At 49.7% G+C, this 27,592-nt stretch overlaps 1 protein-coding gene across 2 annotated transcripts in view; it reads left to right on the top strand.

Moving 5' to 3' along the window:
* Positions 1 to 283: 283 nt before the first annotated feature.
* Positions 284 to 27,592, top strand: part of GAS7 (growth arrest specific 7) — a 203,245-nt gene continuing 175,936 nt past the window's right edge. Inside the window, exon 1 of one of the 2 annotated variants that reach the window (XM_040243349.1) lies at positions 284 to 731. In XM_040243349.1, the coding sequence (XP_040099283.1) occupies positions 598 to 731 (134 nt within the window). In that variant the 5' untranslated portion in view covers positions 284 to 597. The remainder of the gene's footprint in view (positions 732 to 27,592) is intronic. The other variant, XM_040243347.1, reaches the window with a different exon arrangement.

Raw genomic sequence — 27,592 nt, forward strand, 5'->3', positions numbered from 1 at the left:
AGAGGGCGTGGCCGCCCTGGCCCAGCCCCCGCCCGGCCCCGCCCCCGCGCGCCGAGAGGGCCCCCGCCCGGCCGCCAGCCCCTCTCCACGTCCGCTGCCCCTCCCTCGCCGCGGAGCCGGGCCGAGGGGGATGCTCCGGGTCCCACCTCCCGTGGGAGCTGCGCATTTCCGCGCGCCAGGGCGGCTTCGGCTGCGGCCGGCCCTCGCGGCGGCCGCCCGCGTTCCGCGTCCCCGGGAAGTTGTCTCCGGAGCCCGCGGCGCCTGGGTCTCCTCCCCCTGAGCCCCGCCCCCCCGCCCCGAGCTGGGAGCCGCGAGCCGCCCGGCCCGGGGGCGTCGCCGCTCGCTCTCAGAAGCCAGCGAGTCTCCGTTTCCCTGCGCGGGGTGCACGTCCCTCGCCTGCCCAGGGACCCCCGCTTACCCCCGAGACGGCGCGCGCCCAGAGCGCGGGAGCCCGGAGCGCCGGGCGCCTGGGACCCCGCGGAGCCGCTGCCCAGCCCGCGGGGCTCGGGAGGGATGCAGGCTGCTGTGTGAGCCCCGGCGCCAAGGCCATGTCCGGCGCCCGCTGCCGGACCCTGTACCCCTTTTCCGGGGAGCGGCATGGCCAGGGGCTGCGCTTCGCCGCGGGCGAGCTCATCACGCTGCTGCAGGTCCCAGACGGCGGCTGGTGGGAAGGCGAGAAGGAGGACGGACTCCGCGGCTGGTTCCCGGCGAGCTACGTGCAGTTGCTGGAGGTAGGGGGCGAGGGCCGGGGATGGGAGGCCGGCGCGCTCGCGTACCTGTTGCCTGCCCCCGGGAGGCCGGAGCCGCCCCTGCCGGAGGGGAGCCCGGGGGGCCGCCTCAGTGCGCTGGACCCAGAGCCGCGCGCTCCTGTGGGCGGCGGAGGCGGCGGGCGCCCTCGGGGCGTGGGCAGCGCGGGGTTCGCCCCCCGAGCGCTCCCCGTGCCGGGCCTCTCGAGCACATCGTGGCCGCCCTGAGGAAGCGAGAACTTGTTGCCAGTGTAAGCTCGGGAGCGGGCGGGCGCGTTCCGGGAGGGCTGCGGAGCCCGGCGGTCTGGGGAAGATGTGCAGACTGTCGGGATATGAAAAGTGGCCCCGGCGCCCCGAGCCTGCCGACCCCATGGACAGTCGTGCTGCGGCGGGTCAGCTCCCCGGCCGCCTCCGGGCCGTCCACCTACTGGTCAGCTGAGCCTGGCTGGCTGCCAGCCCAAGCCCCGTCAATAGGCCTGATCCGGGGGTGCTGCAGCCCCCAGCCAGCGCCCCCTCCCCTGGCCCAGCTCCCCCAGGTCAAGGTTCAGAACCTGGAAAGTGGCTTGTCCTGGGGTTCTGGCCCGGCCCCAGGTTTCACAGGACCTGCTGAGCCAAGTCGACTGGCTGTTTATTGTCTGGGTGACAGTTGGGAGGCCTCGCTGTCCTCTAATCGCTGAGCTCATGGTCACAGCCTGAGTGGGATCCGAAGTTTCTAAAGCCCTTTGGTGGGGGGTGGGAGGTGATTTTACAGGACGTCCCCTTCGGCCTGACCCCAGGATTGCTGCAAAGACTGTGAGTCGTCGGAAATATTCTGGCAAAATACTGTCCAAATCATAGAGATTGAATTGATTAATAATTTAACCCCCACCCCCCACCGACCTACTTCACAAAGAACAAAGTAGCGAATTTTGACTGAAAATGCTCTGTGCAACTCAAAAAAGACAGAAAGCAAGCCGGATAGGGGTGGAATGGTTATGGATGAGTTTGCCTGAGAAAAACCCTCTGGAAACATTATCAGAAATTGAGCCTGGCCTCATAGAGATACAGTGATGTTTCTTTCAGGTCCAGAGAACAAAATCCCTCCTATGTGGCTTTACTAGCCTTTGAGCAAAGTTGAGACTGGAAGGAGCTTTCATGGGCTGTCCACTGAGGCTATTTGGAAACCTTCTTGGTTCTGTAATTTGAGAGCCAGGCGGCATAGGGGAGGCGCAGGTGTTTCTCAGCTTTCCTAACTCCCTTCCTGAGATTCAGGTGTGAAAGAAAGCAAGTGAATGGCTCCTTATGAAGATCTGGAGCCTCCTTGTTTCTATTCCAGAAGCCCTGGGAGAGGCTCCTGTGGTAGAGTCCTCTGGTGGCCACACTTTTCCAGGAAACACTGATGTGGAAATCTGGCTGTTGGATGTCCGGTGAGGAGCGTCCCTGGCTGGACTGAGCCAGCTGTGTGTTGGGTGGGGAGTGAGGTTGGAGGGTTTGTCCACTGTGTTAGCAAGAGTGAAATGGCTCTGCTTTTCCTTCCTGGGAGGAAAGGGAGGGTGAATCAGACCCAGGGGACAAACAGAACGATCAGATGGGACAGTTGTGGGTGTGTCGGTCACAGTTTGTGGTATATACATTGAGACTCCCTATCTCCTAAAGGGCTTTCAGACCAGTACCCATCTGAGGGAGCAGTAACCCTGAGAGGGGCTCCCATTTTGTTAAGCATCTGCTAGGCACCAGGCATGGTCCATGCATTGTCACCAATTCCCCTGACAGCCCTGGGAAGGGGAAGGAGCTATCCCCATTTTTGTAGGCAGGCAAACTGAATGAAATAGGTGAAGTCAGTCAGCCAAGGAGTAGTTGGTTAGCAGCTCAGCTGGCTGAGTATTACCCTTTGGGCCTCTGTCTCTTTTAAACTCAGTATCCTGGGTCACACTACCAGAAGGCAAGTGAAGGGTCTAGATCCTTGTTTGGGAAGGGTCTGTGTAGCTCCAGAGGTCAGCCTGCCGGAGACAGCATCCCTAAGGGGCAGCAGAGATGCTGGAGTTACAATGAGGACAGCTGCTCCTACCCACTTGAGCATCTCTTCTGCAAACCCTGATGTTTGATTTCACTCAGAGCCAGCTGTTTCCCACAGGTGGAGGGAGGGGTGGGCCTGAGTCCTAGGACTCTTTTCAGGGAAAAGCAAATGCAGCTTTGACAGGGAGGGCCTTTGTATCTGGGAACTTCATACATGAGCAGGCTGGACCTCAAGGCTGAGGTTAGTAGGGATGGAGGATATGGAGGTAGGTTCCCCTGGGTTGCGGTGAGTCCCCAAAGATAGGCTGGGTTAGGGAATGCAGAACTTGCAAGGGGGTCGCAGGTGGTGGACTGGCCAGCATAGGGAATCATGGGTCTGGAGGACTGCCAGCCAGGTGTTGGTGCTGAAGCCAGGTGGCCAGAGAAGGAGCCCGTAGGTACTAGAGGTGGTAAACCTCTGCTAGTGGGGTGCCTGGCACTGAGCTTGCAGAGGGGCATGGAGTTCAGAAGGCCAGGGGAGCTGTTGGGGATATAAGTACAGACAGAGGGACTACACTAGGCTCCTGAGGCGGGATTCAGATGGGGTGATGCACAGCCTAGCCCCCACCCCAGTGCACCATTTGTTTCTGATAGAGTGCTGTCAGGAAACCCCATCTTGGCAAAAATGTGCCAAAGATTGAAAGCCGTCTGTGCAAGATAGACACGCCTCAAGGATTTCCTCCTTGTTCATGTGAAAAAAAGGGGAAGCACACCCCACTGAGAGGAGTTGAGAGCTGACAGGGAGGTCAGAAGACCCACCCTGGTGGCCAGCGAGCCCCTGAGCAGAGGCCAGTTTGACAGAGGTCGTGGTTCCTGGGGAAATCTTTTTGGTCAAGACCCCAAGGAAATGAGGGGATGGGCTGCACATACTTGGCTTCCAAAGGGTAGCTTCCAGGAAAACCTCCACGAAGCAGATGGGGGCCCCTGGTAGGCAGGGACTGGTCACAGGGATCTTGCTCTTCAGTGGATGGGGCAGCCTTCCAGAGGGTGACAGGCGGAGGGAGCCAATTTTCCCAGAAAAGGGAGGAGGCCTAACAGATAAGACTCACAGCTGCCTAGGAATTATCAAGGCCAAGGCCCTTAGATAAAAGCAAGCAGAAACATCTTTCTTGAGAGTCTGATTCACCACAAAGAGATCGAGGAGCTTAGAGAGACATGGTTGAGGAGAAGTTGAGGTGATGTTCTTACCTTGAATGGAGAGAATTAAGGATCTGGAAGGTACTATAAGGCATCTGCAGAAACCTCTAGAGGTTTTGGGGATTAATCCTAGGGGTTGGGGAGATGGTAATAATATTGGAATATACATACAACAGAGCTTTCTTTGAGCGAGGTGCTGTTTTCAGCATCCACAATTTGGCTGCAAGGCCTGGACTTCAGAGATAGTAACGGAATATGAGACTTTGCCAGCCAAACTAGTTGGCTGCAGAGGGTCACCCTTGCACCTCCTTCTCTCCAAGTCCTGTTCTCCCATTTTGGGTTCAGGTGATTGTGTTGCAGAAGTTTACAGAATGTCGCTGGGGGAGAGAGATACCGGGCTGGGGAAGTGGGCTGTGCTGTGGATCACAAGGGATATTTTATCCATTGCTGTGAAATAAGCCCCCTCAAAACTTAGTGTCACAAAACAACTATTTGTTACTATGGCACATGTTTCTGTGGATTGATGGGGCTCAGCTGGGTGGTTCTTCTGCTGGTCTCTCTTGGCGTCTCTCAATGCATTTGCAGCCAGATGGTGGCCAGAGTTGGGGTCCTGGAGGCTCTGCTGAGCTGGAACCTCCAGAAGGGCATATTCACTAACGCATTTGGTGCCTTTCATGTGGCTTCTAATGTGATGTCTCGTCTTCTGGTGCCCTTCTCTGCAGCAGAGTAGCTGGAGTTTCAACATACTGACTTCCAAGGAAGCAAAAGTGCAAACTGCCAGGCCTTCTTAAGGCTCAGGTTCAGACCTGGCACATCGTTTCTGCCAGGTTCCGTGGGTAAAGTGAGTCTCAGGGCCAGTGTAGGAGGGCGGCTCATACAGGTGTGGGTACGAGTGTGACACTGAAGCAAGGTTCACTGAAGGCCATTTTGCAGACTGGCTACCTCACAAGGCTAGGGAGAATACCTGGGACAGATGATCCATCAGAGGGGAAGGTATACCAGGTCATATGGATGAGAGAGCTTCGGGGAGGTAAAATGAACAGACTTGGTCATTCTGCTAGGAAATTCTCCATCTTCACCCTTTTATGTTTTTTTTTTTTTTAAAGATGCCAGGGATTTCTTTGTAATGGTGATTAATGACGCAGCAGAATTTGAAACCAGATTTTTCTGTGCCTGAAGCCTGGGTCTGTCCCCTGAGCCACTGACAAACCAACTTTTTCAAGTTGGGGCTGTTTGGTGCTGGTTGTTAATGGATATCATGCATCCGAACTGCCTGACATCTGGTAGATGCTCGATATGTTACACAGATTGGTTTTAATACAGGGCCTTTCTTTTTGTAACATGGAGATTACCTAAAATGGGTGTGACCTTGTTCCTTGTGCCTGTATTTTTCAAGGCAGTCATGAGCTCTGTCCACAAAAGAAATAATTAGGGCTGGTGGTTCGCGCAGCATGTGATTGTGACTGAAAAGATTAAGGTGCTTTCTGCCATCTTCACAAAGTCATCCTGCCCTTTGATTTGGGGGCTGTGGCCAGTGTTTGTGGCTCCCGCTGTGTGAAACTCTACCTACGGCCCACCCTCCGTCTGCCTCTGCTCCTGAGCAGCGTCCCCGCCTTTACTGCTCTGTGCAGGTCTGGTCAAGTGGCTACCCCCTCAGGACTTCAAAGCAGTGGGCAGGGTTTGTGGATTCTCTGGATTCGGGGCATCTTCACAAAAGTTCCCTTAGCAACAAGTCGGCAGGAATCCCTGACATCTGTTAACCACCACGTGTGAATCCCCGCAGTCCATTACCAGTTAGAAACATGAATGAGATGCTGACCTGCTTGTACTCCTCCCAGCCCGAAAAAGCCCAGCTTTTATCTCACAGCCTGGTTGACCTTGTCTACGAGCACGGATGCTGGGCCCTACCTGGCTGGTGAAAGGAAAGGTTTGGTAAACCAGGAAGGCTTGGATGTGAGTTAGGTGTTAGGATTTTTATCCAGAGGTTGGGGTTCTCCCAGCTTGCCCACTTATTACTCCCAGCAGCCACATGACAAGCTTTCTAACAGAATGTCAGCACAGGTCCCCAGCACTTAGTTGCAAAATAAGTAGATTCTGCTCTGCCGGCAATGGCAAGGCTGCTGGATAGTGTTCCTGCCCCCACCTGTTTTTGGTTGAACTGTATATGGGGTCTTAGTTCCTCAACCAGGGATCCAACCCATGGCCCTTGCATTGAAAGCGTGGAGTCTTAACCACTGGACCACCAGGGAGGTGCCTGCGTGGTGCTTATTCCCATGGAGAGAAGTAGAAATGGTAGCCAGCTGGTCGGTTTGGCTTGTCCCTTGGAGCATCGGAGCATGGGTGACACTGTGGAGGTTCAGCTACGACAGGTATGTGGTCCCAGGTTTGCATGGATTCCTAGAGGACTCACCCACCTCTTGCCTTCGCATTTAGTGTCTCTCCTGTGTCCCATCTGATAAAGATCAATTTTGTTAAGTTAACTTCCTGGTTCACTGCATTCCCCTCATTTCTTGACTTGGTAGCCAGACTCAGTCCCCAGGGACTGACATGTCACATGTCCATACTACACTTTTAATCTCCCTCCTCCTTTAAGTGCCTTCTCCCCCCACCCTCTGAACCCTCTGACGGTGCATGTCACCGTCGTCTCTCCAGTGTCACCTGACTCTACCCCTTCTTACCTTTTCTCTCCTGTTCGGTTGAGTGCAAGCCTGGTCTGTTCTCCCTTAGAAACGTTCCTCAGAGCCTTCTCCTTCCTCACTTGTGTTGGCAGACTTTTTCTGAAAAGGGCCAGGAAACATTTTCGGCTTTGTGGGCCGAGCGGCACCCTCAAGTTATAGCTGCAGCACTGTGATGTGCAGTGCGCCGGAGATAGTGAGAAGCTGCGAGAGCACCCATATGGTCCCTGTCACAGCCACTCAGCCCTGCCTGTGGAGCACGAAGCAGCTCGAGAGGAGCCCTGCACCAGCGGGTGTGGCTGTGTGCCGATAAAACTTTATTTATGGACGCTGGGATTTGAATTTGTGCCATGCAGTATTTTTCTTCTTTTGCTTTGTTTTCAACTATTTAAAGATGGATAGGCCAGGGACTTCCCTGGTGTTCTAGGTGGTTCCCCTGGTTGAGGGACTAAGATCCCGCATGCCAAGGAGCAACTAAGCCGTCATGCCACAGCTAATGAGCCCTCGAGCCACAGCTAGAGAGTCTGTGCACTGCAGTGAAGATTCCCTGTGCTGTAACTAAGACCTACACAGCCAGAAAAAAAGATGGATGGGCCCTTCCTTAGCTCATGGGCCGTGTGTGGTTTGCCAATCCCTGTTCAGAAGTTGATCATTCATTCAACAATCCCTAATTGAGTGCCTAACAACAGGCTGTGAATGTTACTGTAGGTGAAACATAGAAAAGAAACTTACCTTTTCGTTGGGGAGATGGTAAACTAGCAAAAAAAAAAAAAAAAATATATATATGAGATTTTAAAGTAGTATGGGGTCCATAAAGCAGGGTACTGTGATAAGATAGGGGTGCAGGATACAGGAAGAGGGGTTCCAGAAACTGTCAGAGAAAGCTTCTGCAAGGAGGGGATATCTGAGCAGAGAGCTGAGTGTGAGCCAGCCACATGAGGATCTGGAGCGTGAATGTTTGTTCTGCAAATGCAAGTAACCTTAAAGAGGGGAGTATGTTTGATAGATATGAGAAAACCAGAATATTCCAGAATGGTTAGAGAGCAAGGACAAGCTTGGGATGTGGCAGAAAGGGAGGCAGGTAAGTTGGATAGTTACTTTACTTCTCCCTACACTATATGTAACTTGGTTTTTCTCTATGAATTTATATTTTAAGTACCTGTTCTGCACAGTGAAAGAAAGGTACTGTCAAGTATTTGAGGTTTCTTGCCTTTCCCTAGGTTTGCATTTATGTTCTGGGGAACTTAACTGCAAACGGCGTCATTCCAAGGGCCCAGCTGTTCCTCCATGTCCTTTGGGCCTCTGCCAACCTGTGCTTTCCTGTGTGGTTCTGTTTGTCCATCCATACTCTTTTTGCCAGAGACAATCTCCTGTCTGAAGAGTCCCTCTATCTGGAGCCTTCTCAGCGGTTTTTGGGTGGACAAAATTGGAGTATCATTCTCTGACACTCTCTGAAGCTTCTTCTGCCTCCAATGATGTGCTGGTAAATGTTTATTGATCAACTTTGGGGGATGGAGGGTGGGAAGTTCTGATTTGTAGCATCTGCCAATTTCTGGGATGTAAATACTCCCCCCATGGCCGATTTCAAGCTACAGATGGTTTCTTTTCATTGAATATATTGGACCTGTCATCTTGTGTAAAATTAAGGTATACAGCCTGTTCATCTGGTACATGTAGATATTGTAACATGATAGCAACATTTAGCACCTCTATCACATTCCCTATTTATCCTTTCTTTTTCAGTGGTTGGTAGCTTTCGGTGTGATTGACAGGTTAGCATTCTCTGATTTGTTTTGGAAAGCTCACCTGGCCTGTAGTGTGGAGGATGGATTTTAAACGGCAAGAACAGGAGCAAGCAGATGAGTTTGAAAGCTGGGAGCAGGTTGATGGGAGTGGAGATTCTGAGAGAGAAGGGGATGGATTTGGAATATGTCTTGCAGGTTGAGTCAGAAGAATTTGCCAGTGGATTGATGGGGGACGTGAGGGGCCTTACCTCTGCAGGACAGTTGTGATGTGTTTTCCCCATCCGCAAATTGTCTGCTCTGCCACCAGAGACCTCTTCCTTCAAAAATGAGCTAAATGGCAAATAAAAATTGGGGAAAAGTTAATGTCCTTAATGCAGGAAGTACTTTTATAATTTTTTTTCAAAAAGCAGAAACAGGAACACATCAGTATGCGAATGGGCAGAGAACTTGGATAGACACTTCATAATAAAAGATGTGCAAAGTCATCAGCATATTCAGTCTCATAAGTAATCAAAGAATTGTAATTGTTTTGGAAAAGGTAGCTTTAACGAAAAGCATCAACATAAAAACAGAATGAGTCTTGGCAAGAGTGTAGGAAGATTGTCATATGCTTCCCAGAGTGTAATTTGGCAATATACCTTAAAACCGTAACAATGTATGTGCCCTCTGCCCCAGCAATTCCACATATAGAAATTTGGACTCAGGAAGAATCAAGCCATAAGCCTCAGAATACCCGTTGCAGCCTGTTTCTGTTATAGCTCAACTGGCCACACCCAACCTGCCCACCTGGAGGAACTGGTTAAAACACTGTTCACCCGTGCTTCACACAAGGCCATCCATGCAAAAGGGGTTCAGCTGAATTTGAAAAATAAAACATTTTTGTCAGTGATGCTAAGTGTTTTTAATGGAGTTCGCGTGGTTCAGATTTCACCTGATGACAAGGCAAAATGAGCTGGTGTTTCCAAGAATGAACTGCTTTTTAAAAGCAGAGACTGTGTCCCATGCATTCTGTGACGTATCCTTTTGTGCAGAGACCCAGCTGAAGGAGTACTTGCCTGGCCCAAGGCCATGTTCTTTTAGATATCCTTAGTAACAGCAAATCTTTGTCTTTCGAGGGGTGCATTTGATTTTTTTGAAAATAGCCAGATTTTGTTTGGAGCCAAGTCTGGTGTGTCTGTATGTGTGACTGTCTGTCACCTTGTTGAAAAAAGGATGTAAAGCAGCTTACCAAAAAGCATACGGTACAGTAAGATAACAGCATAAATGCATGGGGAAATCTGGGGAAAGGAGAAAATAAGATGATGGAGTGAAGTCTGAAGAGTGTAGAAGGTAACTGAGTTAAGTAATGCTGTTCAGGGTTTAAAAAGAGGTCCTCACGTCATGATGTTTTTGAGCTGTTCTCAATGGGGAGAAACAGATGTTCTGACGACGGCGGCGTTGGGGGCTTAGGTGCTGTTGTCAGTCAGAATGGGTTAGGGAATGCTGCTATAACAAACAGTCCCCAAGTCTGAGTGCTTAAAAACAATATAAGTTTGCCTTTTCTCACACTGCCAGTCTATAGCAAGTCAGTTGGTGGCAGCAAGACCCTCCAGGAAGGACCCAGGATGAGGGAGCAACCATGGTCTGGAATCTTGCTGGGTGACCAACAGCACCTGGTTCTTAAAGCTTCTTCCCAGAAGTGGCACATGGCGTTGGTGCTCAGATGTCATTATTGAAAGCCCAGCCACACCTAACTGCAGGTGGGTGGGGTGATGTAGCCCTGCCCGGTGCCCAGAAGGAGAGAAGGAGTGAGCTGAATGTATATGGACGGCTCTGGTGACCACCAGGGTATGTCCTCACTCTGTTTCTGTTCTAGCTCAGTCGCCGTATTTCACGGCCATTCCGAGTGGTGCTTCTCAAGTTGATTTTGATACCTCTAGAGCAAGGTTTCTGGATGTTGTTGGATGCAGATTCTGATTCAGTAGGTCTGGGGTTAGGCCGGGGGCTCTGCATGTCTGACAGTCGCCCTTGGAGTTCAGCCCCAGCATGGGCCTATAGCTCCTGAGACCAGGATGAGCTCTTACTGTTCTTTCAAATCAGCTCCCCCTCCACCAAGCTCTCCTGGGCACACTAGTAATACTTGGCCTGATCCCAGACTTCCTGTGATTTTTTTTTTCTTTGCAGTAAATACATCTGTCAACGTTTGGTTCAACAAAAACAAATATTTATATTTGAGGACCTACTGTGTATGCCAGACTCTCTGCAAGACTTGATGGATACAGTTGAGGCCTGGAGCCAGGGTCTTCTCTGGGAGCCCTCAGGGATGTGCCAGCCCCCCTAGGTGACTCTGGCAGGTGATTTCTAGAAAAAAAACTTCAGTTTCACACTTGTTCTACTGGAATGAAAGCCTTTCCAGAAGTTTTGCATCCATTGTTGTTTCTCAAATCCCTTGATTTCTCCACCCTTCTCATTTGCTTGTCAGATACACAGAAAACTCCCAGATTCGTCAACAAAAAGAAGTAATTAAGTTGTAAAAACTCTTTAGAGATGATACTTTAAAAATTCTACAGAAATGAGTCCTTGTCCTAATTTAATCATGACAGAGGCTCCTTATTTTAGTGATGTCTCGTGGAAGAGTGTCATTTGTTTTTGATTCATAATATAAAGTAGAAATAGAAATAGGAAGTTGGAGGCCACTCTTTTCATTTAGCAAGTGTTCTACTGATAAATAGCTACAAGCTTTTGTTGTGTTTGAAGTGAAAAATGAAACTGTTGAGTTCTGGATAATCAAGGACATACTTCATAGAAAATCTGCTAATCTGATGATGGTGTTGTTCAGTCCCTAAGTTGTGTCTGATTCTTTGTGAACTCATGGACTGCAGCCTGAGAGGCTTCCCTGTCCCTCACTATCTCCTGGAGTTTGCCCAAGTTCATGTCCATTGAGTCGGTGATGCTATCCAACCATCTCATCCTCTGCTGCCCTCTTCTCCTTTGGCCTTCAATCTTCCCAGCATCTCTACCAACTAATCTGGTACTCAGACTAGTATTTTCATATTTATAAAGGTTTTGGATGCCTGGGGCCTCCTGCTTGCTGTGGGCACATGGAATCCACCTGTGTAACATACCATGTAGGACATTAAGCCAGCGCTTATAATATTAATGTGCGTGCAAATCACAGGGGGCTTTTGTTCAGATGCAGATCTGGCTTCAGTGGGCCTGGGGTGGGGCCTGAGACTCTGCATTGTCTAACAAGCTTCCAGGTGCTGCTGGCCTCTGAGCCTCAATTTGAGTAGGAAAGCATTTGAGTACCCTAAGGGGTTTTTAAGTTTGCAAGCCATGATTAAATTCTGGAATTAGATTGGATTTAGTTTACTTTCTTTCTTCATGGGTTATGTAAGACTACATAGGGTCATGAAAAGAACACAGGTTTTGGAATTAGACCTCAATTTGAGTCTGTTTAATCTGAGAGGTTTGAAGATGGTAAAAAGCTAGGATGGTGGGCGAGAGGGTGGTATCTGGTGTTCATATTTGCCCAGAGGGGTCTCTTGATCACTATCATGGGTTGGAGGTGGGGCTTGGGAATGTTTCACCCTGGCTAGATAAGGAAGAGAGGTTGCTGAGGGCTGAATGGCAGGCCCAGGGTCTTAACTACAGTCACATGAACTTGATAGCATACAGAGAGCGCAGGGTGGTCTTGCCAGATACCAATGTTAGGAAAAACATGTCCCCACATCTCAAGGCACTTGATCCCATTCCAAGGGGATGATGGTTTGGTTTGTGGGCTGGAATGTGAGCCCTGTGGCTACCACCAGTGTGGACACTCTGCTCGGGGGCAGGGGCAGAACCTCCTCCAAATGGCTGAACAGTTGCAGGGTCAGGGTCTGGCAGCTCTGGGTTCAAATCCTGATTCAGCCCCTGCTGCCTGAGAGACCCTGGGCCAGTTGCAGAACCTGCGTAAGTTTCCTAGGGCTCCTGTGAGGGTAGCCAGGCATCTTGTACACACTGTTAGTGGAGTCTACACCCCACATGTTCTGGGGAGCATGCCAAGACCAATACTGAGAGCTACCGCTTCACCAGACTTCCACTAATGGGGGTGCTGCCGGGGTGAGAGGAAACTCCCTCTTTCCCTGGGCCCCTCTGCGATCAAGTACAGGGCTCCCTGGTTGCAGTCCTGTGGTCGGGGCCTTCCGACCCACAGGCAGAAGTCCCCAGAGCCTCTTACTGAATGTAGATTTGGATTCTGAGGGTCTGGGGTGGGACCTGAGAGTCTGCATTTTTAAAAAGGTTTAACAAGGAGATTCTGCTCGTCTCGGGCCCACACTCTTAGAAGCACTGGTGGAGAGCACTTCTCTGGATTTTTCAGGACCCAGATCCTACTATTTAAAGCAAGTGAAGCTGCAGCCGCTGGCCAGTTCTGGTTTATTGGAAACTCTGCATGATGGTTGTTGCTGTTCGGGCTGGGTTAATTAGTCTTAATTGCTTCTTACCTGGGTCTGATGGGCCTCTGGATGCTCAGACGTTCCCCGAAGAGGTTCTTATAATGAGAAACATGTCAGGAGAGGTGACGTGTAGGAGTGTGCTGAAGGATTTAGGCATTCCTTTTCATCTTTGCTGGTCCTGGGCCCACAGAAAGATTTGTTTCAAGGGCCTGGATGGGAAATTCTCTTCTGAAGGTGTTGCTGTGGGGCTTAGAACAAATGATGGTCTCAGGCTCAGAACTGGAGATGGAGTTAGTGCCGCAAAGCTGGCGTCTCCCGCAGCCCCTGGATGCAGCCCTCAGGTCTACGTGGCTCTGCACTTGGCCTGCCTCCTCTTGCCTGGATTACTGCCCTGGCCCCTAACTGCAGAGGCTCTGCCTTTGGTCCCTAGGTGATATCCATTCTCTGTAGAAATGCCGTGGTGATTTTTCTAGCCAGTTTGGCCAAGGAACACTACTGGTTAAGACTTTCCTTGGGTTTTTTTGTCTTCATGATATAATATGACTTACCTTTGCTTATGCATCCCCTCACTACCTGGCTTCTGCCTCCCCCCCAGTCACGTTTTTAGCTACTTCTCCGTATAGGCAAAGCTGGGAATTAGGATTGTCTCCTTGTATATAATGCACAGCAAGCCATACCAGGCCCTCCTGAAACAGGAGGGAAGAGGGCAGGCACAGACTTTAAAAGAGTGATACAGGCGTTGAGGATGTGAAGTAAATGAGTCAGAACCTACTAGACCCAAGATGGCGGAGGATTCCACTTCTGGTGCAAGATGGTAGATGACTTGACTTCCGGGTCATAGACCTCAAGCCTTATTACATGCTCCTTGTAATATATTAGCATCTTAATGACATGCCACCAGACGCCATGACAGTTCTGAGGCTGACCGTAAAAGGCCAAGGTGGGCAGTGCCCCAATGCCTGGAAGTCCCTGCCCCTTCTCCAAGATAGTTAGAATATTCTTCCCACTCATTAGCATACTAAATTACCCAGCCCATAAAAACTAACAACCCCCGTACTCTGGGGCCTGTTTCACTTTCCAAGACAACCCTATTTTCCTGCAGCAGTTCTGGAATCTTAGAATGGGAGTGTCCTCAGTTTGTAGACAGTCTGGTGTGTTGGTGTTCAGGGCTAATCTGACCTGGGTTTGAGTACTGGCTGTGTGAAACTTTGGGCCAGTCGCTTTCCTGTCCTTGGACCTTAGTTTCTATGTCTTTAAAACCCACGTCAGGCATCCCTGGTGGCTCAGTGGTAAAGAATCCGTCTGCCAGTGCAGGAGAGGTGGGTTCAATCTCTGGGTTGGGAAGACCCCCTGGAGAAGGAAATGGCAACCTACTCCAGTATTCTTGCTTGGGAAATCCCATGGACAGAGGAGCCTGGCAGGCTACAGTACAGATCGCAAAGGAGTCAGACACGGCCAGCAACTGAACAACAGCAAGACCCGTATCAGAGGATCGTTGTGCAAGTTAGAGTTGTCTCCTTTGATGTCAGTGCTCTGCAGAGAGCCTGGTGTCAGGGAGCCGGATGTGCTTGTGGCCATCTATCACTCAGGGTTCTGGCCATTATTTTCTTAGCAAAAGAAACCTGCTTCCCTGAGCATCAGTTCAAACCCTTTGGTCACCATTTCTGGTGGAGACCTTGTCTCTGGCTCTTGTCACCTTAACTCAGCTTCCATCTTGGTTCTTCCAAATAAGTCTCTCTCCGTTAGGCTTCAGGTCATCAATTGAAGATGTGTTTACAGGAGGATCACTGCCTTTCTGTGGATGGACCCTTTGTCCTGGTGCATTTCGACCACAAACTTAAGCCAGAAATTCCTTTCTTGAAATGTCACAGTTGTCTGAATCTCCTCTCATCCGGATTCTCTCTGAATGTGATAAACCTGCCTGGGAGTGACCAAGATTAGAATCTTAGCTGGAGGTCAGCAGAGGGGAATTTTATCTTAGAGCTTATGGCAGATAAACCCACTTAGAAGGGCAGGTTTTTTTTTTTGCAGAAGATTGCCTCCTGAGGCTTGTGGGTAGGGTCCTGCTCAGAGTGAGGGGGTCACAGGACCCGTGGATGTTTTCAAGTTGATGTGTTTGCTACGTGGCCCTCGATTCCTTCTTTCAGCCAGCCAGCTGCCTAATTTCTGAGCATGGCTGCTGTAGGTTCTTTGCAGGTAGAACGGAAGCACAGTAGTGGGAAATTCTGCCTGTGCCCTGTACCCCTCCACCCTGGCTCCATAATCTGATTCTCTGGCAGCACTTGTAGGGCTTTCTGCTCATCTTTATCCCCTCTTTGCATTCCCCCATTAACCAGGCACAGAGAAAGCCTGCTTTCTGGCATCAAGACAGCTCCCTCCCCACACCCGCCTCAGAGGAGAGGGCAGGGAGGGTTTTTTTTTTTTTTTTTTACCCTTTATTTATTTATTTATTTTGAACCACTCTGAGCAGCATGTGAGATCTTAATTCCCTGACCAGGGACTGAACCTGTGCTCTCTGCAGTTGAAGCACAGAGTCTTAACCTCTGGACCACCAGGGAAGTCCTGGTCTTCCCGCTTCTGACTCTTGAAAAGAGGAGGTAATCTGGTCTTCAGGGAAAAAAGGAGTATCAGTGTCAATCTTTTAATTGCTCGCGTGCCACTCGGGCCAGACGACTGATGCACACTGATTGGGAATTTGGGATCAAAGAGACAGGTAGCTAAGGTTTCTGGGGGTTCGAACAGACAGCCATGGGATGAGACCTGATCTGTGCGTGCCCTCAAGGAGCCCTGTGGTGGGCGTGGCTATGGAGAGCCTGGTGATGTTGAGAATTTCAGACCCGCCTCCTCTGCCTCCCCAGGAGAAAACAGTCTGAATTAAATTGTAGCCAGGCCTCTGCCTCCTCTGTGCAGGGTCCTCTGTGGAGCCATTTCGAGTGTGTTCAGTATGTGGGGAGAGACTAGCCTGGCCAAAGCAATACCAGCCATTCCAGGGAGATTGTGGAGCCAGCTCTGGCCTGAGCCCTTTGCCCCGACTATGCCCCTGGTCCAAGAAGATGGCTGTTCTGGTGCATGAATGGAGGCAGAGGAGCTGGAGCTGGCCTGAAGTCTCCCAGTCTCCCAGACCTGGGGTTCTCTGGTGCTGGTTCCTGGGCATCTGACACAGTGCTGCTCTTCCAGGGACGATGGCTTGATCACTCTCCTGTTCAAGTGACTCCCAGGATTCCTCCAAGAAACCTGAGCACTCTGGGGGACACAGTTTGAAAGGCCCAGTCTCTCGGTCCACTAAATGCCAACCCTCTTCTCTGCCCATCAGGATCACTTTCAGTTCAGTTCAGTTGCTCAGTTGTCTCTGACTCTTTGTGACCCCATGGAACACAGCACGCCAGGGCTCCCTGTCCACTGCCAACTCCCAGAGTTTACTCAAACTCATGTCCATTCAGTGGGTGATGCCATCCAGCCATCTCATCCTCTGTTGTCCCCTTCTCCTCCTGCCTTCAATCTTTCCCAGCATCAGGGATTTTTCAAATGAGTCGGTTCTTCGCATCAGGTGGCCAAAGTATTACAGGATCACTTTAGAGGATGCCAACTCAAGTGCCATTCTGCTGTGCTTCTGAATTGAGTGCCAGGGCGTGGTCAGGGTGCTCTGTTACTCTAGGAGGCTGGTGTGTTTTTTTTTTTTTTTAATCAGTCCTGGGGCGATGATTTCTCAAGGAAGCAGCAGAAGGTGTAAATTACATTTCACTGAAAATCATCAAGACTATATATACATATATATATTCAGCTACAGCAGCAAGTCTCTAGCAAATAAGGACCGATATGAGATGCAGGCAGGTTGGAAAGAGTCACAGTGAGGACCTGCAGTTGGCTTGATTGACGGTCACAGAGGCACGTGCACTTGGCTTTCTCCTGGTTTATAGGGGAGAGGGGTGGAAGAGCAACAGTTATTCTCAGAGAGCTATACCCCAAGGGGGACGGTTTTAAGGTGACTGATATCCACCTTGGAATGGACGAGTTTTTTGTTAACCTGCTTCTTAGTAAGTATTCCGTGTATTTCCACTGAGCCAGGAACCCCAGGCTTAGGGCTGGTGTCTCCACTCTGCCCTAGCCTCTTGTTGCCATCCACAATGTCCTTCTGAGTCCAACAGAACTCTCTCCACTGGCTCCTCGCCATCCCTGTGTGAAGCTGCTCCTTGTGGGGATAAGCACGGGGCTTCATAAACCTACCCCCGCCTCCTCACTTGCCCTCTCCTGGCGCACAACTCCACATCCCCCTGCCTTTGCACGGCTGCACCTCTCTCTGGGGTCCCTTCCCACTCTGGCCTGTCTGGGGAATGATAATCCCCCTCCAGACCCAGCCCAAGTGTGGCCTTTGACCTCTCCCCAGGCGAGCAGGTCATTCTTCCTTGGCTTTCGTAGGGCTTCCTGCTGTGATGGCCCTGACCAGACTGGGTTTCAGTCACTCCCGTCCTGCACTCTGAGCTCCTCTGGTGCAGGAAACGTGTGCCTACATTGTCCTGAATCTCTGTGATGCCCAGCTTGACACAGTGCTTGGCATCCATGAGATTTGGCTGGGTAACTGTTGGATGACCAGTTGAGTAGACAGATGAACCAAAGAGTTTGAAGAGAGAGCTTGCCAAATAACAATAAAATTTTTTTTTAAAAAAAGGTGATGAGTGAAGTGAAGTCAGTAGAGTGACTTTAGAAGAAGAGGAGGTCAGGACACAGACACAAAGGGGAAGGCTCAGGAAGGAGACAGCTGTCTGCAATCCAAGGAGACAGGCCGGAGAAACCAGCCCGGCTGACACCTTGATCTTGAACTTCAACCCTCCAAAACAATAGATTTCTGCTGTTTAAGGCCCTCGGCCTGCAGTTCTGGCCGCTGGAGCTGACTCCTATAGGGCCCTAAACCTATATTTGGATGGGAGACTTATTTATGTAATTCTGTGTGGGATTGACATATAACAAGACTGAGCACCAAAGAATTGTTGCCTTCAAACTGTGGTGCTGGAGAAGACTCTTAAGAGTTTCTTGGACAGCAAGGAGGTCAAACCAGTCAATCCTAAAGGAAATCAACCCTGAATATTCATTGGAAGGACTGACGCTGAAACAAGCTGCAGTACTTTGGCCACCTGACGTGAAGAGCCAACTCATTGGAAAAGACCGTGATGCTGGGGAATATTGAGGGCAGGAGGAGAAGGGGATGACAGAGGATGAGATGGTTGGATGGCATCACTGACTCAATAGACGTGAGTTTGAGCAAACTCCAGGAGGTGGTGAAGGATGGGGAAGCCTGATGTGCTACAGTCCATGGGGTTGCAAGGAGTCGGATACACCTGAGCGACTGAACAACATCATATGCGATTAACACTTTGGACGTGGCGGTTGTCCTGGTTTTCTCCTTCACACGTGTCCCCTTGTGAACACATGATATGTTTCAGATCCTACACTAGAGTATGAGCCCCATGAGGACAGAGCTGTGCATCAGTTTGTTCGCTGTAGGGTTCCTAAAACCCAACACACATGAGGGCTCATGTAGAAGCTGGAATGTCTTTTGGATGAATTCTATCTGAAACAATGGCCTGAAAGTCACATACCTCACTCTGGGTCTAAATCCAGAAGTTTTCATCAAACACTGGTTTTCTGTGTTCAGCTCTCTGCCTCAGGCTCACCCCGCAAGGTGGCTTCCTGCTCTGTGTCCCCTGTCTCTCTAATCTCTACCCAGCCACCAAAGGTGATTAAAATGTATGAAAAATCAGAGAAGAGTTCATTTATTAGTTTTTCTTTACTCTCGGTGGGCTGAGCCACAGATTATATTCAACTGGGTCATGTCAGTCAATGAGTTTGAGTGCTGTGACCTTCCCAAGGGTTAACCCAGTGAGACCAGGGATTTGCTTACTGCAGCATTGCCTGACACCGATGACAGTGGCTGGTCCAGAGCTGGGGACTTCCTCATGGTTAGGAAATCAGCGATTCCGTCAGCATAAAGGTGAAGTGAAGGTGTTAGTCTCTCAATCGTATCCGACTCTTGCACGTGCCTCATGGACTGTAGCCCACCAGGCTCCCCGTCCATGGGGTTTCCCAGGCAAGAACACTGGAGTGGGTTGCCATTCCCTTCTCCAGGGGATCTTCCTGACCCAGGGATTGACCCAGGTCTCCTGCCTTGCAGGCATATTCTTTACCATCTGAGCCATCAATATAAAGGGCAGACAGGTAAATGCCTGGCATTTCCTGGTGGGGTCAGCTGGGGTCTTTTCTGCAGGAAAGCCACCCTGCGCCTCAAAGCTCCCATTGTCCCTGATCACTGGCCTGTTTTCCTCCTCAGGCTGCTGCTGGTGGTTCCTTGTCTGCAGCCCCCTGATGAAGGCACCCTTACCTCCTCAGTGTAAGAGGAGAGGTCTGCTTCTATATAGCACAGCTTGGCTGGTCTGATGTGTGGAGAGGGTCCCTTTATTTGGAGAAACTCATGACTTGCCTGGGAATTTTTGACTTCTTTATCTTCCTCTTCCTCTGGTTTTCTCATTTTTGTTTTTATCCCTGACTGCCTTAAAAAAAAAAAGTGTGGTTAAACTCACATACCACATCACACTTTACCATTTTAAAGTATACAGTTCGGTGGCATTTAATACATTTGCAGTGTTGTGCAGCCACTGCTGTCCTGTTCCAGAACATTCTCATAATCCCCTAAAGAAACCTTGTACCCATTAAGCAGTCATTTCCCATCCCTCTATGCTCCCCAGTCCCTGCCAACCACTCATCTCTTTTCTGTCTATGGAATCAGTGGAACCAAGCAACGTGTGCTCTTCTTGTGTCTCATTTATTTCACTTATCTTGAAGTCTTTGTGGTTCATCCATGTTTCAGCATGTGTCAGGACTTCATTCCTTTTCATGGCTGAATAATATTACATCATAAGGATTCACCACGTTTGCATATCATCAGCTGATGGTCATGTGGGTTGTTTCCACATTTTGGCTGTCGTGACTAGTACCATTCACTACTACTGTCTCTGGTTCTGCTTCCAAATGCTCTTTAATTTTCTGTCCAGAATGCATAGGTTACCTCTGGTAGCAAAAGCATCGTAAAATGAGAAGGCAGAGTCCTGGTGCTCTGTTCTCGCTCCATCTCTGAGATTGTGTCAAGCCTCAGTTTGCTCATTTCCAAAATGGGTATAGGATTCTCAGCTTTCCTTACTCAGCCAGAATGTTGTATGAGGCACACGTCGTAGAATATGAGTTTAAGCCTTTTCCAAGCTGGGAAGTCAGATGTCAAATGAGAGTCACTGATGTTCCTCATTTTTTCCTATGCTTTTTCTCACTTTCTGTTTTTCCCTCTGCTTCCTCTTTTTTTTTTTTGCTAATGGCTGCCTGTGAATTCCCTTTTCCTTTCTTCTCATTTCCTCTTTCTTCAGCTGGCTAGGGATGTAGGAGGTGGTCTTCTGTCCAGTGATGTGCTGGCTGTGAATAAGATGATGGATGCAATATGGGCATCCTTGGAAAGGGAGGGTGGTGGGTGGCAGAAGCTGGTAGTTAGCAGAACTGGTTGGGTGATGGGCTGAAGTCAGCCACTGGACCCAGTGGTAGAACATGGGCTGAGACATCCCTGCCATTCCCTTGGCCTTGGCTTTAGAGACTCCATTTACAGGCAGTTTTGAGGCCTTTTGCAGTCTAGAAAGTAGCCGATTTGATGGATACTTAGGCAGATATTAGAATCCAAATAAGCAGACCCAAGGGACACTTGGAGGAAAGCTGCAGATGGAGGTTATGCTTTTCATGGTGTTTTACTTTGCAAATGCTACATCTTCTGCAGTCCTACGTGTGTTGTTTTCCCAACTGAAGTTTAAGCTTCTTGAAGGCAAGGGTGATGGTCCTCTTTTTTATTTCTATCCCCTGCGCTTGCACATGGTGTCCTTCAGAGATTCTGGACATAAGTGGTGTTGAATCTATGTGATAAGAACTTTGTTTAGTCCTACCGTGGTTGCAGGGGGCTTCCACACGGAAGTTTTCGTGCGTCTTCTCAACAGCCTGGCAAGGTGAATTCTGTTTCTCAAATCTACAAAGGCTTAGAGAGGTTATGGAACTTGCTCTGGATACACAGCCAGCTGGAGGGGCAGTTGACTCCCTGCTTGCAGCAGCAGGGAGGTTTTACATTGGATAAAAACCACGTGGTAGCACTTATTTGAGGAGATGGGAAATCAATCCTTGTGCAGTTAGACCTCATTCATTTTGGAGATCCTTTTTTTTTTTTTTTTTGGACATCTTAGAATTTCCAAGTCCAGAAAAAGTTCTGTTGGAGTTGCAGGTGGCCTTCCCTATTACTCAGTCAGTATAGATTCCTCTTTTCTCAACAGACTTTAGAGATGCCTCAAGGAAAGCTGATATCCTGCTACCTTGGTGTGTTCCTCATTTGCTACCAGTGGGGCTGATTTAAGGAACTGTTGTCATTCCTGGTGACAGCCTTGGAGCCAGCTCTCAATGACGTTGCCATTTGGAACAGGGTTCTGGGGTCACTGTCGGCATGCTGGGTTGGATGAAGTCGCTGAGAAGTCTGGCTCCGATGGGTCTTGCAGGAGGGATGAGTGTTTTGGAGTGAGAGAGCTCATGGGGAGAGCGTGCCTGGAGGAAATTGGGTCAAGATGTTCAGTTTTAACACCTCTGATTTTCTTCCAAGTCGAAGAAGGAAAAGATTCTGATTTAAGGGATGAAGGGAGATTTAGGGTTTTCCATGAATAGAGCTCAGAGCTCCATGGAGCCTAGGTTCTTCATGGCTCAGGTGAAGCTGCAGAGGGAAAAACCATGCCTGGCATTTAGGAGAGCCATGTGCTTGGCTGAGCAAATTGCTGAGCTTAGAAACCACGTGAACTGGTAGGGTTCATGCTCAGCCACAGAAAGTGCCACTGCCTTTGAATTGTTCAGGAATGTGTGTACATGTATTGTTGGGGAGGTGGAATTTTTAAGCTTAGAGGTCTTTCCCGGGTGACAGAACAACTGAGTATAGTTAAATGGCATTTCCTCTCCATTGGAATCCTTAAGCGTGTTAACAAGATGAGTTCAGGGCATCATGGAGTTTGCATTCTAGTGTCCATGGGGTCACAAAGAGTCGGACACAACTGAGCAACTTCACTCACTCACTCACTGAAGGCAGCAGACCATAAACAAAACTAAGCTGTGTAGTGACTAAGAAGATTTGAACGGGATGGACAAGGAAGGACGTTTGAGCAAAAGGCTCTAGAAGAGGGAGTAAGACTTTGGATTTCTGGGAGAAGACTGTTCTAGCCAGAAGGCAGAGGGGAACAGCCAGTGCAAAGGCCCTGTGGCCTGAGCATACTTTGAGTTCAGAGCAGCAAGATCAGTGTGGCTGGGCCAGGTGAGGAGCTGGATGTGGGCTCGGGAGTATTGGAGGGGGAGGGCACCAGGGCATGCGGACCTTGGAGACCCTCAGGAGGTCCTAATTTTTACTTTGGGGTTCTAGGGGGAACTGTTAAGTAGAGACTTGATGTGACCTGATTTGTTTATTTTCCCCCCATTTTATTTATTTATTTTTGACTGTGCTGGGTCTCCATTGCTACACGAGCTTTTCTCCAGTTGTGGCGAGTGGGAGCGCTCTCTAGTTGTGGTGTTTGGACTTCTCATTGCCGTGGCTTCTCTTGTGGAGCATGGGCTCCAGGGCATGCAAGCTTCAGTAATGGCGGAGCACAGGCTCACTAGTTGTGGCTCCCAGGCTCTAGAGCACAGGCTCTTGTGGTGCACGGGCTTAGTTGCTCCGAGGCACCTGGGATCTTCCCAGACCAAGGGTTGAACCCATGTCTCCTGCATTGGCAGGTGGGTTCTTTACCACTCAGCCACTGGGGAAGGCCTGCTTTTCTGTTTACAAGAGTCACTCTGCTGCTTTAAGAATGGGTGTGGGGGATGTAGGTGGAATGGGGGGAGAGAGTGAAAAGAAGGAGATGAGTAAAGACATCATCACAGCAACACAAGTGAGAGGTGATGACGGCTTTGACCAGGTTTGTATAGTTGGATTTTGGCTGTAGTTTGAAGGCAAAACCAGTGGGATTTGGTGATGGATTGGATGTGTAAGATTTGAAGAGAGCTTAAAGATGATGTCAAGGTTTTTGCTTAAGTGGCTAGATGGAAGGAGCTGGTATTAAATGAGAAGGTGAAGACTGGAAGTCGTGGATATTGGGAGGATATCAAGAGTTTGGGCATGTCAAGTTTCAGATTCCTGTGTATAGTCGAATCATGATAGTGAGTAGGCGTTTGGAAAGAGGATGCTTGAATTCAGGGGAGAAGTTGGCTGCTGTTGTGACTTTGAAGTCTTTCTGGTGTAGATGGTCTTCAAGCTGCTGCTCTGAATGAGGTCGCCCGGGGAGTTCGGTAGATAGAGAAGCAGGCCAGGGGTAGGGCCCAGAGACACCCTAAAGGGGGTGAGGAGGAAACCAACCTCAAAGGAGAAGGTTCAGCCATGGGGAAGATGGGAGGGAAACCAGAAGACCAGAGCAGCCTCACTGAGCTCTGAGACTGCAGTTCAGGGTCCTTGAGACTTGGGGCTCTCAACTAGGCAGCATTAAGCACACTGTGTGCGCCTACGCAGCTGTATTCGACTCTCTGCATGAACTGTAGCCAGCCAGGCTCCTCTGTCCATGAGATTTCCCAGGGAAGAATACTGGAGCTGGTTGCCATTTCCTTCTCTAGGGCGTCTTTTTGACCTAGGGCTCAAACCCACATCTACTGCACTGGTAGGCAGATTCTTTGCCACTGAGCCACTTGGGAAGCCCATTAAGCACTAGGCACACCCCAAACAGTGTTTGAGATGAGGTTTGCAGGTTATAGGATGATTAGAATTTTCTTCTGATTTTTGCATCCTTTTGGGTCAAACACAGTCATCTTAGCATGGCTTTAGTCATATTTGCATTTCCTGTACCCCCCCCCCCCACTGCTAGGCCTCACCGGCAGCCTCATCCACAAATAGTTTGGGGAAGGAGCTTTTAATTGTTAAGTTTTAACCACACAAATCACATATGAATTAAACTTTACATCCACAACGGGTGGGCTTCCCAGGTGGCGTAGTGGTAAAGAATCCACCTGCCAACGCAGCGGATTCGGGTTCCATCCCTGAGTCAGGAAGACCCCCTGGCGGGGGAAATGGTAGCCCACTCCAGGGTTCTTGGGTGGAAAATTTCATGGACAGAGGAGTCTGGCGGGCTACAGTCCATGGGGTCGCAAAGAGTCCGATGTAACTGCCTGTGCACAGACTCCACAATGGGGGGAAGGGAATTATATTTTGGATGGCAAGGATGTTCCAGGTCTTATTTGTGGTTTGTGACCATCCAAAGGCTATTTTTTGAGGAAAGCATTTCCAAGTAAGCTGAGAACAGCATACGCCTCACCCTAAACACCTCAGCATACTGAGGTGGTTAGTAACACTAACCACAGTATGGTGTTGGCAGTTGTATTATTCTTTTGAGGTTAAATTTGCATGCTGTCAAGTGTGTATATTGTAAGGGTCATTTGTTGAGTTTTGACAACTGCCTACACCTGTGTAGCCCCAGACCCTATCAAGTTCCAGAACATGACTGTCACCCACAGGCCCCTTCCTCTCTTGGCCCTCACCCTCACCCACCAGAAGCAACCTTGGCTCTGACTTTTTTTTTTTTTCTACTCTAGAATCTCACTGTGGTTTTAATTTGCATCTTCCTGATGACTAATGATGCTGCTCACCTTTTAAGATACTTCCAGGCCATTACGGTTCCCCCTCCTGTTAACATGTCTAAGGATGACTTTTAATTTGAGGGTGGGGGGCCCATGAGGGAAGGAGTCCAGTTGATTGGCGGGGGTACCAAGAGTATATTCCTGTAACAATATATCTGCCATTAATTGAATGGCATACCCTATGAGACTTTCCAACAAGGAAATGCTGATATGTTAAGAAATCCAAAAACCAGGTGGAGGAGTGAAAATTTGAAGCTTGTCACTCGAAGCCTTATCTTCTAATCATTTCCAGTTATAGAACTTTGCTTCCAATGAGTGTCAGTCTAGCAGAAGGACTCAAAATCATTAGCAGATTCATAAAGAGATTTGACCAGCAGCTGCTAGAGGAAGTATGGCTTTGAGTTCCCCATGCCCGTGTCAGACTGGTCCTCATATTGTCAGGCGAGGGTGCTGGCGCAGGCGTGGAGGTTCTCAGGGCAGTTGACAAAAAGGGATTAAAAAAAAAAAATTTCCCTGGTCAACTGCAAGGTTGGCTTATCTTGCATTTTAGAGCTTCGGGTCTCGTCCCACCCTTTGTGGGCAAGGATTCTGGTTTTGCTGCAGGCTTATAAGTGGTGGGTATTGGGTTGGCCAAACAGTCCATTAGGGTTTTTCCATAACATCTGATGGAAAAACCTGAACGAACTTTTTGGCCCACCCAGTATTTCCTCCTCCTCCTCGGGCCCCATCTGTCTGATCACACAGCTGGACACATGTGGCCTTGTGACAAAGAGTGGGCTGTGTTGGGGGAGGGGGGAAGTGAGGTCACCCACATCCTCACTTAGTTGTGTGTCTTATCAGCTGTGATTTTGTAAAGGAGCTATTGGTTGGAGGGTGCGGGGAGGGAAGGTGGTCACCAGAATGTTCTTCCAAGGAACATGTCCTCAGTGACAGCTGTGTCTGAATTACACCACTGAAAGGTGTATCCATTAGAGTGTGGAGGGCAAAGAAACCTCTTAATTGTGGAGGCAGTGAGGAGTTTAAAGAAGGGACTTTTCCCAGAGATGTAGGTGGACTAGGGGATGGTGAAGCAGGCCCTGGGAGGCAAGGGAAAGGAGTGGTGACAGGAAGCTGGACAGAGGTCTGTAGCTGGAGGGGCAAACTGATGGAAAGATGCTGCAGCCAACCACAGCCCACAGAGAGGGAGCAGGTGGAAATGCCCGGATCTCGTTCTCCTCCTGAACCCTTACCTCCCACCTGTCTCCCCCACTGGCTGACCACCCCCCCTTGTTAACCAGTGAACAGGGGAGTCCTTAGCTGCAGTTCACGCAGGCTGGCCTCCCAGTGCACAGAGCAGAGAGAAGGGCCAGTGCAGATGCCAGCATGGAGGTGGAGAGTCACCAGCCCAGAGGTGTTTTCCAGACCTTTGTCTCATGTCAAAATGGCACTTACTTGCTTTTGGAGAAGACATTTAAAACCCTCTTGGAAAATTCTTGGAGAATTCAGAAGAGAGCCTAGAAACTGATATGAGATAAAATGCAAATACAGAGTATGTGGATCTTGAACATAGAGATCTTCCTCAGCTTGCTTTTAAGTCAGGAAACATGGCAGAGGGGTCCTGTGGGTCGTGTTGTCAAGAGGCGAGGTGGAGCGGAGGCACCTTGGAGGGATTGTGGGCCTTGGAGGTGGGTGAGCCAGAAGGACCTCCCTGGGCTGGAGGTAGCTGGCAAGTCCACTCTTATTGTTCAGTTGCTAAGTCGTGTCTGACTCCTTGTCACCCCATGGACCGTAGCCCGCCAGCTTCCTCTGTCCATGGGATTCTCCAGGCAAGAATGCTGGAGTGGGTTGCCATTTTCTCCTCCAGGGGGTCTTCCCAACCCAGGGATCGAACCCTAGTCTCCTGCATTGGCAGGCAAGTTCTTAACCACTGTGCCACCTAGGAAGCCTGGGAAGTCTACTTACTAGGGAAATACGATTACATATCAAAAAGAGATGGAGAGGGATATCTCCAGCGGTCCAGGGGTAGGATTTGGTGCTTTCACTGCTGAGGGTGCATGTTCAATCCCTGGTCAAGGAACTAAGATCCCACAAGTTGCACAGTATGGCCGAAACAAAACAAAAGAGATGGCGAGAGAGGAAGGACGTAGCAGGGCCTAGGTTGTACTGAACAAGAAGGAAAACTCAACTCAGAGTGGAGAAGCAGCCGGCCAGGTCAAAGGTTAAGAACCCAGTGTCTAGATTGGCTTGTGGAACATGAAATACAAGGGCCAGGAAGGGGAAGGCTGTGAAGTGAGCTGAGCCTAAGTCAGTTCCTGGTGGGAGAGGTTATTCCGTGGAATCTCGACTCCAGGCGATGCTTAGCCACGGCTGTGGAGGATAATGGTCCAAGGTGCAGGGTTCTGCTGCCACATAATAGCTGTGGGACCACAGGCAGGTTACTTAACCTTTTTGTATCTCAGATTTCTCATCTGGAAATGAGACCTTTTTAATACCCATCTCATAGGGTTGTATTAAAGTTCTAGTGAGTCAGTAGCCATGAACCTTAAAATTATGCCCAGCATGGAGTAATTGGGCTTCCCTGGTAGCTCCGTTGGTAAAGAATCCGCCTGCAATGCAGGAGACCCGGGTTTGATCCCTGGGTAAGGAAGATCCCCTAGAGAAGGAAATGGCAACCCACTCCAATATTCTTGCCTGGAAAATCCCATGGACAGAGGAGCCTGGCAGGCTACAGTCCATGGAGTTGCTAGTAGTCAGACACGACTTAGCAACTAAACGACCACCACCACCACGGAGTAATTAGGCAATTAGTGTTATCTGTTAACATGATTGTGATTTGAAAAAATATTGTTTCAGCCTCAGGAATTAAACCAGCATCCCCTGGAGGGTAGGGCTTAAGCATTATGCTATTTTTAAGCTCCCTGGTGAGTCGCTGGAAACCATAAGCCACTGCTTTGTGGTTTAACCTTCAGGTTCTCTGAAGGCTGCTTCTGAACTGGAAAGAACCAAGTGGAACAGTTTTGGGGGCAGGGAGAAAGGAAAGAGAGGTCCCACCAGGGAGAAGAAAGTGGAAAGAACCTATGATCCAAACTGATCTTTGAGATCAATTGGGATCCTTGAGATCGCGGCAGAAAGTGAGCCAAAGAAATTAGCTTGAG

This window comes from Oryx dammah, unplaced genomic scaffold (assembly GCF_014754425.2).
Source record: "Oryx dammah isolate SB20612 unplaced genomic scaffold, SCBI_Odam_1.1 HiC_scaffold_8, whole genome shotgun sequence".
Lineage (NCBI taxonomy): Eukaryota > Metazoa > Chordata > Mammalia > Artiodactyla > Bovidae > Oryx > Oryx dammah.